A 16,533-nucleotide genomic window follows, 5' to 3' on the forward strand; every position below is an offset into this window, starting at 1 on the left:
GGTTGTGCTCATATTATAGATATCACCTTTCACTGATGTAAAAGAGCCACGAGTAGACAGGAAAATCAAATGGAGCAGTCTAAATCCTGGGCTTCTTGCGCGTTTGCCCCACTGTTCAACCCGAGCAAATACAACATGTAGTGATTTCATTTATTAAGGGATAAAAGTCCAAACCTACTCAACAGTAAAGTTCTGTCATATACTTGATTGCAGTTGATGCTGCTAAGGGTGGAGAACCAGTTATTAGGTTTGAGGGGGGACTACTTTTTGACGCAGGGCAGCTGAGTTTTTATGTCGATGGTGATGAACTTTAGTTAAATATAAAATTTAGAAATTCCTTCACAGTTTAGAGGTTTCGATTCGAGCCTCAAAATATAAGTGCTACATGTAAAAACTGTTTATTGGTCACAGCATCATCTCATCACCTGCAGAAAGTTTAAACTCTGAGTTTTTGGTCTTGTGTTCAGATTGTCTCAAAGTTAGACTGTACTCTGTACTATAACCTACAGTCTGACGGCCTTTCTGGTGTTACTTTATTCCTACACTTCAGTGTGGTTTATTTTATTTTAGTGTTTTATGATCTTCATTTGTAACCTAAATCATGCTATTACCTTTCCTTTTTGGGACCAGAGAGGCGGCTCCAACTGGCCCCGTGGTAACAGGCCCGTTTCCAGACAGGAGAGAAAGGCCAGCAGGTGACCACCAGGGGGAAAGTGCAGGGGCGGCCGCTGGATCCCGTCCTGACTGACCAGAACCAGTGTCCCCCCACAGTCAGCTGGAATATATGGAAGAGACATGAACAGGCAAAGAAAAGGAACAAAGTAGATCAAATACTGTCTTTTAATAATGGACAAGACATGAACTGTGATACTGTAAAAAGAAACTGAAGGTTTGTTCATGTAAGAAATGGAAAAGGAGGAGAGGGATTCTCTGTTTATACTTTGTCATGATCAGTGATATCCAGTCTGATACAGCTACATTTGAAACACAGATTCTTCATGACATGATCTAAAGTTGACATGACAGACTGTGTGTGTGTGTGTGTGTGTGTGTGTGTGTGTGTGTGTGTGTGTGTGTGTGTGTGTAGGACTGAATTCAGCAGTGTACTCACAACGTTGGTGACAGTGGATGCATACTATCTGGCGCAGAGGAACAGTTAGTGCGTAATCCCAGTAGATACTAAAGGAGAAGGACGCGTGTTGGATTAGTAACAGAAGAGTGACGGGAGGACAGCGTTCTGCTGGTGATCCACAAACAATGCATGAACCCAGGAACACACACATAGTTAGTGTATGACCCAATCATAGCAAATGCAGTCCAAAAAAAGAGAGCAGACATTATTAGGTTAAATTAATCTGTTGATAGATGATGCACATCTATATATCTATATCGACCTATCTAGTATTTCTCCCTGAAAGTAGAAAGATAATTTAGATCAGCGAGACATGAATCAGTACATTCTGTCACGAGGCTGAAAGCTTTCCTCTGAAACTGATCTCTGGACAGGTCTCACACAGAGAGCAGCATTTATCCACAGAAGGGCTGATTTACTAAAACAATTCTGTCATGTGAAGCAGAACTCTGTGTATAACCTCAGGATGGCCCCCCGGCTGTGAGAAGAAGAACACGAGACATAATTCACCAACTGATCTCGACTGATGTGTTCGTAAATGCAGGTATTTATCAGAGCCAGAGCAGAGGATCACACTCACCTGTCAGCCAATAACAACAACAGCACAACATCCTGAAATACATCCTGTGACACCTGAATGACACATTGTAGATTTGCTTCAGGTGTGTCTGTTACCACAGGTGCAGTGATGATCTGATACCGTATTAAAAATCTCGGCACGACAATCCGTCTGCGATGTGTCAAACGTGTGTGTGCACACATCTGCATTTCTTTACTACATTTGTTTTTGTATCAAGCAGACTTTATCTGATGCATTCAAACTGTTCATTTCTGAGACGTTAGCTCATGTGATCATACACTCTGGCTACCTTTTCTCCAGGTCGCAGTCTCCCAGTGTGCCATTGATGAGCTGATTGGGTGTCCACTTCAGCGTGAGATTATCCCCAGCTTGATGGAGAGACAAGTAACCCCGTAAAACCTCCATGTCCTTCTTCTGCCACGTGAAACAGAGAGGAGGAAGAGATGGACCATTGTTAACACCAAGATGAATACAGCGCTTTTACCCAAACATGTGACATGAGATGCTTTTCCTCAGCACCACTCTGCCTTATTCTGCTGTGCAGATCACAGCACTGCTGAACATGATCAGCAGTGCTGTGATGCTTTGTGGGACGCAGAGAGAAAGCATAATGTGTCTGCACTGTACACACTGATGTCGAGTGAGCATCACCAGATAATTTTTATACTGAAGACAACATAAAAACTTAATTCTGCAATTACGAGGATATTTTTGCATCAAACTTTTGTAACGTAGCTTTTTCACACGGCACTAGAAACTGCTTTGAGCTCTGTGTGCTCTATGATCCCAGCATTATTTAACACACCCTGATAATCTGCTGTTTTAGTAAGATGTGCTCATCAGCCTCTGATTCATGTTTCTGATTTATTAAAATAAGGAAACTGTTTATTGCCCAACTCTGACATTTATTCCCACAATGCCAGACTTTCTCTAGCTTTCTATTTTCTTATTGTTATCTACTCATCACACATTTCTGAATCTAATTTGTTAGAAGTGTGATGATAATGTCACATGGTCCAGGTTTAAGAATTATATTTAAGCCACATCAAAAGCCTGAATTTATCCTCGTGATCTCTGTGAAGTACTCGTGTTCTGTGCCTTCAAGTATCTCCTAGACTAACACACTGAGGTAATGTTCAGTTGTGCTTTGCTAACATATCTTCAGTCCTGTTTGCAGTTCAGTAGGTTGGAATTTCAATCATCAGAAATGCGAACGATACCAGGCTTTGTTTATGTGGGTGTTACATGTCAGAGTAACATCCACATCCCTCACATTGTAACAAGGTCGCTTCACTTGTTGTGGTTTTCATGTCATTGCCGATCAGTAGGTCATGATGAGAGAGTGCTGTTTTTGCACACCAGTGCAGCGAGTGCTGTATTCATCTGCATGTCTGTTAGCGGGGCTCGGAGAAAGGCATCGTGGGAGGCATACGTGTGCTCATTATAACATGGTCAGGGCCAAACATGCTGGAGCTGCGTGGCAACGCAGGCGGAAGCAAGATAGCTGTGATTTCAAAGATCTCACACACAAACTACTTTACTGTACAGCACAGTTCTAATTTACTACTTATGCTTTTAGCAGCTCGGTTATGGACCCTCGGGGTTTCAACGCGAGGTTTGTTTTTTCATTTTGGGATTCTTGTGATGCTTTGAGTTTTTCTTATAACAGCTGTTTCCTGTTTGGTTTCTTTATGGTTTTAGTTTTGAAATGTAGTTTCTTCCTCCCCTCTAGTCTCGGTCTTCTTGTTTTTTGTCCCATTTATCTTGGATTCAGCTTTACCTCCCTTGATTGCATGTGTGTGTACGACATATTCCTCCCTCTGGCCTGTGGTTTCCCGGTGCGCTCTCTGTCAGTTAAAGGATTAGTTTGCCTTTCCTTTTTATGGATACTGACTTTCTGGACTTTGCCTAAATAAAGGTTTGCTTTTGTTTATCCTGTCAGCCTGTGGGGCCTGCATTTGGGTCCTCTCTGCCTGCATGACAAGCTGAGTGGGCGCTGAGGGCCGTCTGTGAGCGCTGCACGTACAGTGTGTAGGCTTCCAAGGATTACTGCTGCTATTCTAAAAAAGCAGCAGCTTCGGGGCCTACACAGCCCCACAACCTTTGACAGCTACACAAAGTTTCAACCTTTATCAAAGTTTATGCCAAGATTTTTTCAGAAAGCTAAGCTCATAGCTGTCACATTATATCTCACACACACTATAGACATAGTCTAAGAGCAGAATCAGGAACATTAAAGTGTTACATCCTTACATTTGCGTTTTCCCTCCTCTTGCTGATATTCTTCAGGTGCATACTAATGCAATGAAATGCATCTTGTGACACAGACAGCTCGCTGTCACACGACTTGAAATACTCGTGGATCATCCAGAGCTGCTGTTTCTTTTTGATTTCTTCCGTCACTGCTTTGTTCTTTACTCAGCCAACATGAGCTGAATCATCTGATTTTATATTAGAACAGACTGACTCTAAAACTTAATGACACATACTGAAATTAGCTCATCCTGTGCCATATTTATTTCTTTATATCTTTTCACCTGTTTCATTGGCACTTTAGTCTAATTAAGCTGCTGATATATGGTTCTTACTTGTTTTCAAGGCTCCATGTGAGCGTGGAGGATAAAGTCGAGCTGTGTTAGCAGATATTATTTTTCTGATAATGTTGCAATATTTGACAGAGTGTCTTCTTGTGTTGCACACTGCTGTGTGACAGAATTAGCTGTGCAACACAAAATCAGTGCTGCAGAGAAAAAGTCCATAACGCAGCACACTTTCTCGCTCACACAGCCGGCCAATCACTGCGGGCATCAATGTTGGATGACGTGGCCGCGAGTTTGAGACCGCTGCCCTAAGTGAACACGTGTCGTAGTAATAGAAAGAAATATATCCAAACTTTCTTCTTGGATAAATCAAAAGAAAACATAACAAATCAAGTTGTTATGTTTTTTTTGATGGATGTAAAGTTTGGTCAAAGTGAGGACACACTCTCAGCGGCTTGTTTGAAAAACTGGAGGATCCAACATCAGACTGGACTGAGATGTTGACCCTTTACCAAAGTACAAGTATTGTCACTATATGTCTGGGCTGTGAGACTGTGGAGGAACTGAAACCACTCCAGAGGATGATGGGACAAAAACAGTGAGATGTACCGGTTGCACAAGGACATTATTTTTGCCATAGAGAAGGTGCGTTCTGGAGTTTTGGTGAAGAGACTCCACATACTCCCTCGCTGATGCAGCAAACCTGTCCTCTGACATGCTGCCGCTCGACTGCCTTTTGCGGATCTAGAAAAGAAACGAACAGCCAGTTTATACAACGAACGACTCCTACGAGAAAACCAATCCTACACACAGCGATGATCTATCCTTAGAACAACACCTCCACAGAACAACACCTCCGGAGGATGCCCTGTACTAACCCCCAGAGCAGGCCGGCGGCCGGCTAAGACGTCCTGGCCCCGGTGGGCCCCGTGAATACGATGGCGCTGAACCAGCTCATTGGCTGAGGGGTCTGTCCAGAAATGATCCGAAGTCTTCAGCTTTGTGTACTCCAGAGCACACGGCCCCACTGAAAAGACAGCACACACATACATGGTCTTTAAGCACACATTTGATGTTGCTCATTTCTGCATATGTGATGGAAAACCTGCAGCGTATCTACGACACGCTCCTGTGTGCACGTACATTTTCGAATTCAAATGAATGATCAAATGACACTATTAAAGAGGATTCTTCATCGCTAACAATATTGTATTCCCAAGATCTTTGTGCAGCTAAACAAGAGCAATATAAGCCTGTCCTCCTGTCCAAAGTAAATCAGGGCTGGCATGTAGTGAGAGATGGGCTCAACCCTGCATATTTCACCAGGTCATCACAATGGTTCACTAGTAGATAAAACAGTGTGGCACAAATGTACCGTATTTTTCGGACCACAAGGCGCATTAAGCAAAACCAAACAGTCAGATGAGTCAAACTTTACTCAACTCATTCTTTTGCTTCCTCCACTTCTGTACCATTGATTCATTAATGCTGTATTCCATCACAGCCGCTCTATTCCCATGTTGTTGCAGTATATTAATGACTAACCTCGTATTGTGGATGGATTATCTCAGTTGTTCTCCTGACTGAAGTTTGGTCGGTTTACAGCATCCTGCCATGCGATTGCATTTGTCCCTAACCATTGGGAACCCTCACGTTAACTTTTATCGAGTGGAAAAAAGTTAGCATTCATCCTCCAGCTTCACTGTCTTTATGCTATGCTAACATAGCTGTGTCACTAGCGATCACGTAGCACATCATTATATACCAGCTAGCCCAACTTCAGTAACCCTACAAACGTTCCTGCTAACTTCTAACTCCGCTAAATTTAATCAGTTCTGTTTTCATGGATGCCTGGATGTTAAACTTAATTGTTACACCTGGTAAAGCAGCAACTCTGATCATTTTATGAAAATGAAAGAATTTAGACAGTTTTTAACTCTCAGTGATGCTGCAGTGTTGAGGGGTGTCCAAATTCATTCTTATTAATCTTTCTGGGTCACAAAATAAACTTTTAACATATTTTCAGGTGAGAATGTAGCTGTGTAAACTTCAAATATCTGTTCAGTTTATCAAGACATCGCATATTTGCAAAAGTGCTTCGACGTTTTCAGAGACGTCTGTTACCCACCAGCTCGACAGCTAGCCGAGAGCTCGAGGGTCACTAGAACCGCCGAGAACGGCACAACTCCCGGCACATCATTTTCAGATCACGCAGACTTTCGCTACTCAGGTTAAACGTAATATAAGTCACTTAGACAACCTAAAAATGTTATTGTTTGGCTTTTTTCAGTGTTTTATTTGTTCTTGAGTAAATCGGTTTGGCTGAGATTAAAGTTATTAGATTAGATAAAATAAAACTTTATTAATCCATCGGGTGGGTTCCTCCTTGGTTTTCACACAGCTGAATAAACGTCAAACAGAAAACTGATTAAACAGAAGTGTGAGATGGTCGAGAATTTACGCCAGTGTCCTGTTATATTTTAGATAGCAAGGAGCAGACGGCTGAGTTTATTAAACTCCACCGAGACAGCGGTGATGCAAATCAGAAGGCTAGACCGTCCAATTTCACAGCCGTTTGCTTCCGGCCTACCCGACCTTCTGAGGACCCGGCCCATGTAGACCGCGAAGGCCGGGTCCTCAGGAGGATGCAGCCCATGAATTTGGACACGACTTTTGTTTGACTTTGGGACCTGAAGCAGACGGAGTTTTGGACCCAGATTGCTCCGCGAGGCTCCTGACTACGGTGGCCGTAATGCTCCAACAATCCATCAAGTGGTGCGGCTTCGTAGCTTACCAAAGTTGTACTAAAACATTTTTGACAGATTTTTGAGTGCAGTGTACCACACAACATCGGTCAGAGGTCAGTAAGCACAACCAGAATTCATACATGAGTTGCACCGGCTTATAAGGCGCACTGTCGATTTTTGAGAAAATTAAAGGATTTTAAGTGCGCCTTATAGAGCGGAAAATACAGTAAGTTTCCAAATGCACCTGTGCTGCATTCCCAAGTAAAGCCTGTGTGGCTTTACTTGTGGACAAACATTTATACCTGTGTACGCAACTTTTTTTTTGTTTTTTACATATCAGTAATCTAATAATATCAATGGTACAATAACACCGTAAGTGTAGTTTGTAAAATTAGTTTGTGATTATTTTTGAATTTTGTCTCTGAAAGCAGCTTTTACAAATATTATCATATAATGAAATAACAACAATGTATTCATATCCAATGAACACATCAGGGAGCAGCTCGGGGTAAAACAACTTGCCCAAGGACACTTTGGTGCGCAGACTGGAGCAGGCAGTGATGGAACATAGTGAAATGTCTCATTTGTTCTGTTTTAGTTCCACCGTGTGAATCTGCTTTTATTTATATTTGGAATCAGGGATGTATTTATGGATGCTGATTACAGCCATTCTGCGTGGGAGGATTTCCCACTGGTGTAGGATATGTTCTTTCTCTTCATGCTGTGAGTGGGGAGGAAGCTCCCTGGTGTCTCTCTCTTTCACTAGAAACTCTGGCACAGTTGTGTTTTTGTGGACAGCATTAATAGCTCATCTTCCCACCCTGACGTGTTGGCGATCTCAGAGGACAACAAAAGGATGAAGACACAAAGGAGAAGATCTGTAAACCTCAGCATGAAGTCTGGATGCCCCCCCTTTTCCAGCTTCCTCCGACTTCCTCCCACAGTACAAAACATGCACGCTAAAAGTTAAATGTTGCCGTGGACGTGAGGCAGATTAAGTGCTTGTATAGAATAAAACATCATATAAAGTGTGATAAAAAATATGGCTTGCAGCAGTCAGAACTTTAAATGCTCAGACTAGAAAAGTGCCATATGAATGCATATACACTACATTATAAATGGTTTCAGTTCTTTCTTTCAGCACGGAGCAAATATGCAGCAGGTGTTTGGATACATTAATGTGCGTCTCTGTCCCAGCTGTTCATGACTATACTCTGCTCCGCCCCTCATCAGCGCTCATTATCTCCTCATCAGTGTCCCGAACTCCCTCTTTAGTCAGAGATGATAAAGTGTTTATTTTCTCTTCACCAGTCTGTCTCGCAGTTAACTTTGTCTAGTTTGCTCAAGTTGGCAAAGCTGTTTGCTTCCTGTTCCTGTCTGACTGCCTGGTGTCTCTGATTCCGAGTCTCTGCCTGCTGTCCAATTCCAAACAGTTATGAAAATGCGGTCTTGTGTATTTGTTTGCAAATTTAAATGAATATATGAACAATCACCTGCATGATCAGCTGTACATGCTTTTTTACTGGCCTCTGGTGATTAAATACATTAACATACTCACCTAGTAGGGCTGCCAAGATGGGCCCGAAGACTGAGTCATGCATCAGAGCTTCCCTCTCATAGTATTTACTGCCATCAGAAACACAGAGAAGAAAGAAACACGTCACTGGATATGATCAGTTTGGAGGTGATGAGTGCAGGTTAAAGGTTAAAGTATGATCTCTCAACTATCCAAGAACAGGCAAGGATTCAGCAACACTAGATGTCATGATAGAAACTCAGATGACACACCTGCCTGATTACATCACCATCCCTCACTCATATCTAGTGGCTGCATTACATCACAGATCCATCACATGGGTTAGGAAGATGTGGCTTTTGGCTGGCTCCAGTGTAAATCACCATGGTAACTCATGCTGAATAGCTACAATGTGACCTTGTGTTTGAATAACACCAAACTTCCACAGAGTGCTCCGATTGAGCAGTTTCCAGTAGTTTCTGTGGGAGTTCACCATGACTCTGTCCTCCAGGATGGCACAGACAGCGGTGAGTTCTACTTCACCCGAGGAACGTGGCAGAGAACATGCAGCAGAAAGGATTTTGCCACAGATACAATCTGAGCTCACCACCTTCATTAAAAATAAAGACTACATTTAAGGATAACCATTTCAACATCAGGTTAGAGCCACCGCCTAATGCACAGGTAAAAGTACAGGGGGCGTACAGATCGCAGGATGTGGCAGGGAGCAGGTCGGAGAAAAGTCTGTCAAAAGTGAACAAGGGTAACTGTTCATAGCTGCTTATACAAACCCAAGATAATATCAAACAGCATAAATGAACAAAGCACCAACAGTTTGCTCAAGTTCATCTTTAAAAGTGATCAAATACTCCAAGTGTAGGAGATCACACTGATTATCCCCTTCACTTGACTCAACAGTGTGATTGCTGTAAGTGTATAGAAGCTGCAGTGACACTTTATGCACATGATGAATGCAGCAGCACACCCAGAGGACCGAGTGAGTAGAAAAATCACTGATGAGCTCATTTCTATGTATTAGCGCTGGCCGGGTGCTTCACCGTGATGGTTAAGGTTGGACGGCTGATTCACGCGCACATTATTTCCAAGTGCTGTGATTTCTCAAAGGTTGAAGATATGCCTGTGCATTAAGGATGCATCCCCGATAAAATAAATATACCCTGGCTTCAGGCATCTGTCACTACTGAGAGCTGATCCAACACCAGCGTTAAATTAAAAAGCTTTACTTCCCTCCCAATAAGGACGAGGAAGGATAATAAGTTTACGCATCAGCAGCTGTCCTATACAGCCAAACCCCCAACACTCATCGCTTCTGAAACAATATTGTTTCCCAGTATCTGTGATGTTAGGCCCAGTGAAACCTGTAAACACAGTGAGAAGAGCACTGAGGTCTGCAGGCTTCACAATAAAGGCCAGAATAAAGGTTTACTAAGGTTGCTGTTTGATGCTCTTTACTTCTGAGGGGCTTCTGAAGCCTTGACATTCACCGTGGGCGTCTTACATCAGATTAGATCACCTCCGCTGCAGCTGTCTGAACACAATGCTGACTTTACAATATTTGCCCAGCTTTTAACAGGAACTATACAACAGCAAAACCGCACAAGTCTTGTTTAGGGTTGTCTGCATCTAATAACCGTTGCCATGTTTGTGAACCCCATCAGTGCACTTCATGTCTGAAGCTTTGATCAGTGAATTGCAGTGTGTGGACAGCTTGTCGAAACACACAGTGGTTGTTAGCCAGACAGAACGCAGAACAAAGCAAACACAGGAGAAGAACGGGGCGCATAAATAGATCATTCATTCAGGTACAACAAAGCCTGGAGTAGATTGCTGTGAGTCATCACAGTGCAACACCAGACAATAAAACAAACTCACCTGCAGTTGTCCACAATGTACTGCACAATCTTGTCCAGAACTTTCTCGAAGAGAGCCGTGCGGACCCAGATGTGTTTGATGGCCTGGGCGGAGAGGGGCTGAGGGGGCCGGCTGGTGGTGGAAGAGCCTTGTCTCCTCAGGGGTTCGTGGCCCACGCTCTGGGTTCTCCTGCACAACAAAGCACCAGTTACTCTAATTAACAAGCCTGCAGGAGCGCTCGTGACACACAGGATTTCTAAGGCTGATGCTGACCTACACTTATATAAATTTCAACCTGCAAAAAAACCTCAACTTTATCAGTTACAGATAAAGAATAAATAAACATCATGGATAAGGATACAAGACACGTTACAATGTTACAATGAGTCTATGTGGGATTTGAAAAATGGGCAAAACAGTTACATTTTTACTCTTCTCTGCCTTCAAACGGCTCTGCAGAAGACACTTTATATAAGAATCTAAATACACAATGACTAACTTACTGTATCTGTTTCAACACCTCTCAACATCTCCCCAACCTTTGAGAGCATTTGCCCTCTCCCCAACCGGTCACAGCAGATGGCCCCGCCCCTCCCTGAGCCTGGTTCTGCCGGAGGTTTCTTCCTGTTAAAAGGGAGTTTTTCCTTCCTACTGTCGCCACAGCGCTTGCTCATAGGGGGTCATCACAGGTTATTATTGTAGCGTCTACCTTACGATATAAAGCGCCTTGAGGCGACTGTTGTTGTGATTTGGCGCTGTATAAATAAAACTGAATTGAATAGCTGTAAATCTTAAATGCACAAGCATGACCAGAGTGTCTAAGCTGGACCTTCTGACTGTGTTTGTGTGGTTGGACCATTCTTTTACATTTACCTGACAAATATTATGACTATCGATTTTCTGTTTTTCATGATTAAATAATCATACAAAGAACTGGTGTGGAGCATGAAACACAGGGTACAGCTCATGCTCAGCTGCACTACCTTTGACCAGTTATTTTTTTCCTGCCCCTTTAAAACCATTTAATATTTGATAATTACAATAAAAAAAACTTTTTTTCCCCTGACAAACATTATTGGATGTATGTAGATATTGCTTCAAGGCCTCATAAAGTATCTAAAAATGTAATTTATAATGTACAGTAACACATGCAAACAGGGAATGAATTTGTTTTATAAGCTGTGTGAAGGCTGAGCGAAAATTGCACTTATGACCATGAGGAGGCAGCATTTAACAGCATAATAGGGCGTCACTTACTATAGTCCATTATAACTTATTAATATTTATAATAGCTAAACACCGGCTGCTTTATTACTAAATCTGTTCAACGTCAAGCAAAATGTGTCCTTTTATTCTGGACCTGAGCTGTGAGAAGCATTCATGAATCTGGATGCAGATGACTAACGTCAGGCTGAGAGACGAGCACTTTCATCCCAGACTGAGTTTGATCTTCGGTGTTTCAACAGCAATCAAACAAAGCCACACACACACACACACACACACACACACACACACACACACACACACACACACACTTCTACAAGCTAATGAGGATGTGTTTGTGTGTCTGTGCTGAATGTGGCTCGGCTGCCACAGTCACGATGATAGCAATCCCCCAGTGAGTGTGTGTATTTGTGTATGTGTGTGTATGTGTGTACGTGGGACCGAGAGAATAGCGTTCTTCTTTCAGCTGCTCCCTTCGGGGCTCGCCACAGAGGATCATTTGCCTCACTCTATCGTTAGCATCCTCGTCTGTCACACCAGACGTCTGCTTCACTACATCCATGAATCTTCGCTCAGCTACCTCTTTTCCTCCTGCCTGGCATCCTTTGCCCAGTATTTCCAGTGTCCTTCCTCTGTACATCTCCAAACCATCTCCACCTTGTCTCTCTAACTTTGTCTCCAAACTGCCTAACTCGAGCTGTCTCTGTAATGTGCTCATTTATAATCCTGTCCATCCGGGTCACTGGCAGGGTGGCTGTAGCGCAGTAGTTTGATCCCAGTCTGCATGCCAAATATCCTTGGGCAAGGTATGAACTTCAAGTTGCTCCCCGATGCATCCATCAGAGTATGAATGTTAGATAGAAAGCAGAAAGTGCTTGTGTGTATGGGTGAATGAGGCAAGTTGTATAGAGTGCTTTAAATGCTCACAGAGTAGAAAACCACTGTACAAGAAGTAGACTCCAAACCGTAACATCTGCCACCTCCAGATCCACCTTCTGCCTTATTCCCAGTACTACTGTCTCTAAACCTTCCCTTTCACTCTTTCTGCTTTCCTTCTGTCACAAATCCTCCCTGACACTCATCTCCAGCCACTCCACCCTGCCTACACACTCTTCTTCATCTCGCTTGTGTACTTTGGATTCTGTCCAGTCCAAACTGGGACCTGGTTTCATAGTAGAGGCACCTGAAAGCCGAAGGCTCTGCTATGATATTCAAGACTTTGTATGTGAGGAGAAGGATTTTAAATGTGATTCTGGGTTTAATGGGGAGCCAGTGCTCTCTGTTTCTAGCACCTCAGTGCTCGAATGCAGCTTCTGTTTAAGCTAAAGGAGTTTTTAGAGCTACCAGATTATAATGAATCATAGTCGTCCAGCCTAGAAGTAATAAATGCATGAGCTAGCTTTACTCTGAGACTGACATGAATAATTTTTGTGATATTGTGCAAATAAATGAAAGTAGTCCTACATGTCTGTTTAATATGTGCACTGAAGGACATATCCTGGTCAAAAATGTCTTGAAGGTTCCCCACAGTGTTACTGGGATCCAGAGTAAGGATCTGCTTAGACACAGTGTTTCTAGGTTTTTTGGATAATATTGTTTGAATGAGTAGAATTTTTCAAAACTGAAAACAGGGCCAAACATTTGGTAGTTCTGTCTTAATCCTGAAAGTTTACACCTGTAGTAAAAGAGGTTAATGTGGAGCACGCTCGGGGTGGGAGTGATAGCCGCCCAATAAAAGATGCCTTGGATGAACCACAGACAGTAAAGGGTTTGTTTTTTGTTTTTTTTACCCTGGGCAGTGTGCAGTTTCATGTTTTACAAGTACAGCTATTAATACAGAGTTTGCTCACTTCCACAGAAATGAACAATCTCTAACTCTTATGGTAGCTTCCTTTTAATTGGAGAAAAGCAACAATCTAGAAAAAACACAGTGATCACTGTCGGCTTCTCTCGGTTTTTATTACCGCTAATCATTTTAAAGCTCAGTTTTTAAACCCTTACGATGTAACTACAGCCCAGCCCATGCAGCAGTATATTAATGACTAATGATGGATTATCTCGGTGGTTCTCCTGACTGACCTTTGGTCCGTTTACAGCATCCTGACATGCGATTGCATTTGCCCCTAACCATCGGGAACCCTCACATCAACTTTTATCGAGTGGAAAAAGAACTCCATTCGTAAGCATTCGTCCTCCAGCTTTACTGTTTATGTTATGCTAACATAACTTTGTTGCGCTAGCGATAACGTAGCACATCATCATTATATACCAGCTAGCCCAACTTCAGTAACCCTACAAATGTCACAGCTTTTTACTTTCCTGTCTTCATTTATGTCAGAAGTGATAGCAGAGCTGTACGTTTTAATTTCTTTCATAAATCTCTCAGTCAGACCCTGGTATATTATATTTAGATGGAAACTAGCGAGCTAACTCCCTGCTAACTTCTAACTCCATTAAATATCGTAAATTCAGTTTTTATGGATGCCTGGATGTTAAACTTAATTGTTACACCTGGTAGAGCAGCAACACTGATCATTTTATTACAGATGAAAGAATTTAGACAGTTTTTCAACTCTCAGTAATGCTGCAGTGATCGTGTGACTTAGGGACTGGCAGTGGAGCCCAGACATGGCTAATGACGTCAGACTTAAAGACCGGATAGGACTGAGATCTGGACTGATGACCTTAATGTTCATACTTTGCCAGCACGTTTTGGTTAAGTATTATTCCCATTCATGGCCTGGCTTCAGGTTTCTGGCAGAGGGAAGGAAGTTCTTGTCCAAGATTTGACAGAATATGGCCCCATCCATTGGCCTCATAATGCAGTGAAGTCATCCTGTTTCCGTAGCAGATGCACACAGGAGCTTAAGTTAATTTCAAAGAGTTAGGTTTTGGTTCCATCTAACCACAGCACTTTCCTTCAAGCCTTCTCTGAGTCGATGACATGTTCACTGGCTAACTTCAGACATGTTCTTGATGCTCTCAGATCATTAACAAGCTCCTCACGTGTAGTTTTGGGTTGATCCACCACCTTTCTCATCATCATCCTCACAGCAACCATCAGGCTGACTCATAGTTATGCACTGGTCAGTGAAATCTTACACATACTATTAATGTGAGGTAGCAATTAGTAGCAACTTTTTACTCCACCTTCTTGTCTAAAGATATATATTTTGGCTCCGCAAAAATCCTGCTGGTTGCAGTCAAAATACCAAACTCGAGAATGAAAACCATGCGTGACAAACCATGTCTATGTTTATCCAAAGACTAACGGTGTTGCTGACTGAATGCGAGTATAACATTACCCCACTGTGCATGCATTATTCATAAGCCATCAGGCTATTATGCATTTAATGTGGATGTGTTGCCTCAAAGCATCTTCTCTCATAAGTGTAATCTATTTGTAGTTTCAGGAGGTTTGATTTACTGTGTAAATATCCTTTCTGAAAACATGCTGCCCACACAGTGCGGTCTCTCCTCCTTCGTCTCTAGTCTTTACACATTCTAAAATGTCAACAAATAACTGATTTGATTACAGTGATCACAAACGGGCTGCATTTGGACAAACGCGTGTGAAGAGAAACCTCGTGGGCTGGTTTAGAAGCCTCTGGATTCGCATGATCCAAATTTGGGGCTTGATGACGTGATGTGTTCAAATGACATTTTCTAAGGTTCAAGCAGCTGTGATGACAGATGTAGAGTTTGAGATACTTAAAGTACATCATGATGCATTGGAGACTGTGTGCATCTGTGTGTGTGTGTGTGTGTGTGTGTGTTAAAGGATTTTCAAGGTCTTTTAAGAATGCTTAAATGTAAGGTGCTTTAGGTCAGGGAGGGTAAAATTCTGGAAATACACAGAGAGAAGAGATACCACAAATCTGACAAAGCAGTCCACATTTTTTTATCTGTAGAAAAATATTTTTATTAGCCTAATACTGACATACAGAACAAGTTAACAGTAGCACTCACCTGTTTCCTCACCAAAAAACTGCTAATCATGGAGCTGTTATATGATCTGAAAGGAAGCTCGTCTGAAACTTAATTTGGAAGGAAAACATGCGTGTTGTGTGACCATGAAATGTTGGTAAGTGAATATGTAAAGAGCATGAATGTCATACAAGAACTGGAAGCTGGCCTCAAAGATGGTGCCAACTTATCTGAACAGAAAAACTTTTCCTGGCACACGAGAGAGAGAAATTTGAAGCTTCTGAGTACTTTCACTTTGTGTGGCCAACTTAGCCTGTACATCACTGTTCCCATTCACACACTGCAACCTGGCTCGTCTTACTGATAATTCAAGAGATTTCTGACCATACATCTGTCCACCTATCTTCATACTGTTCATCTGATCTGCTTCAGACTTGGTATTTTTACTGACATTGATTTATTATGTTTTTTTGTATCCCTGTGGTGACTTCCATTTCATGTGTAGGATAAAAGCTACAAATAAAGAGAGACATCATTGTTTGTCTCTCCTTCTGAGTACATTCGCTAACATTACTGTATTCCTAAATCACTCATTCTAGATTTTAACCATCAAAACCCTTAATCGTTAATCCAAAACTAAACAGGCTGTGAAAAAGTAGGACTCACAGCCACCATTTCAACAGACTCAATCACACACACACACACACACACACACACACACACACACACACACACACACACACACATTCAGTGAGTGTATCCATTCAGCTGTCTAGTTTTCATAACACAAACTTTATGGCTGCGTGCATGTGATGTGTTTAGGAGAGTCTATAATAACATGGCTTACACTCTAACCCAACAGGCACTCGATTAGCCGACTTAGAATTCAAATAGTTCCCAAGCATCTTTGAACCAAGCAGTGACTGCTGAAGCTGAAAAATGGAGTCAGGGGAGTAGTTCCAAAAACTGCAGAATCCCATGAAATGAACATTTCC

The 16,533-nt window shown here is 42.3% G+C and overlaps 1 protein-coding gene across 1 annotated transcript in view; it reads right to left on the reverse strand.

The window, feature by feature from the left end:
- sgsm2 (small G protein signaling modulator 2) overlaps positions 1 to 16,533 on the reverse strand; it is a 115,447-nt gene that overhangs the window by 17,346 nt on the left and 81,568 nt on the right. Inside the window, exons 4-10 of the mRNA XM_039598236.1 lie at positions 10,409 to 10,576; positions 8,558 to 8,625; positions 5,131 to 5,279; positions 4,862 to 4,996; positions 2,002 to 2,126; positions 1,112 to 1,179; positions 612 to 775 (exon numbers count right to left, since the gene is read on the reverse strand). Coding sequence (XP_039454170.1) covers positions 612 to 775; positions 1,112 to 1,179; positions 2,002 to 2,126; positions 4,862 to 4,996; positions 5,131 to 5,279; positions 8,558 to 8,625; positions 10,409 to 10,576 — 877 coding nt within the window. The remainder of the gene's footprint in view (positions 1 to 611; positions 776 to 1,111; positions 1,180 to 2,001; positions 2,127 to 4,861; positions 4,997 to 5,130; positions 5,280 to 8,557; positions 8,626 to 10,408; positions 10,577 to 16,533) is intronic.

The sequence above is a fragment of the Oreochromis aureus genome, linkage group 14 (assembly GCF_013358895.1).
Source record: "Oreochromis aureus strain Israel breed Guangdong linkage group 14, ZZ_aureus, whole genome shotgun sequence".
NCBI lineage: Eukaryota > Metazoa > Chordata > Actinopteri > Cichliformes > Cichlidae > Oreochromis > Oreochromis aureus.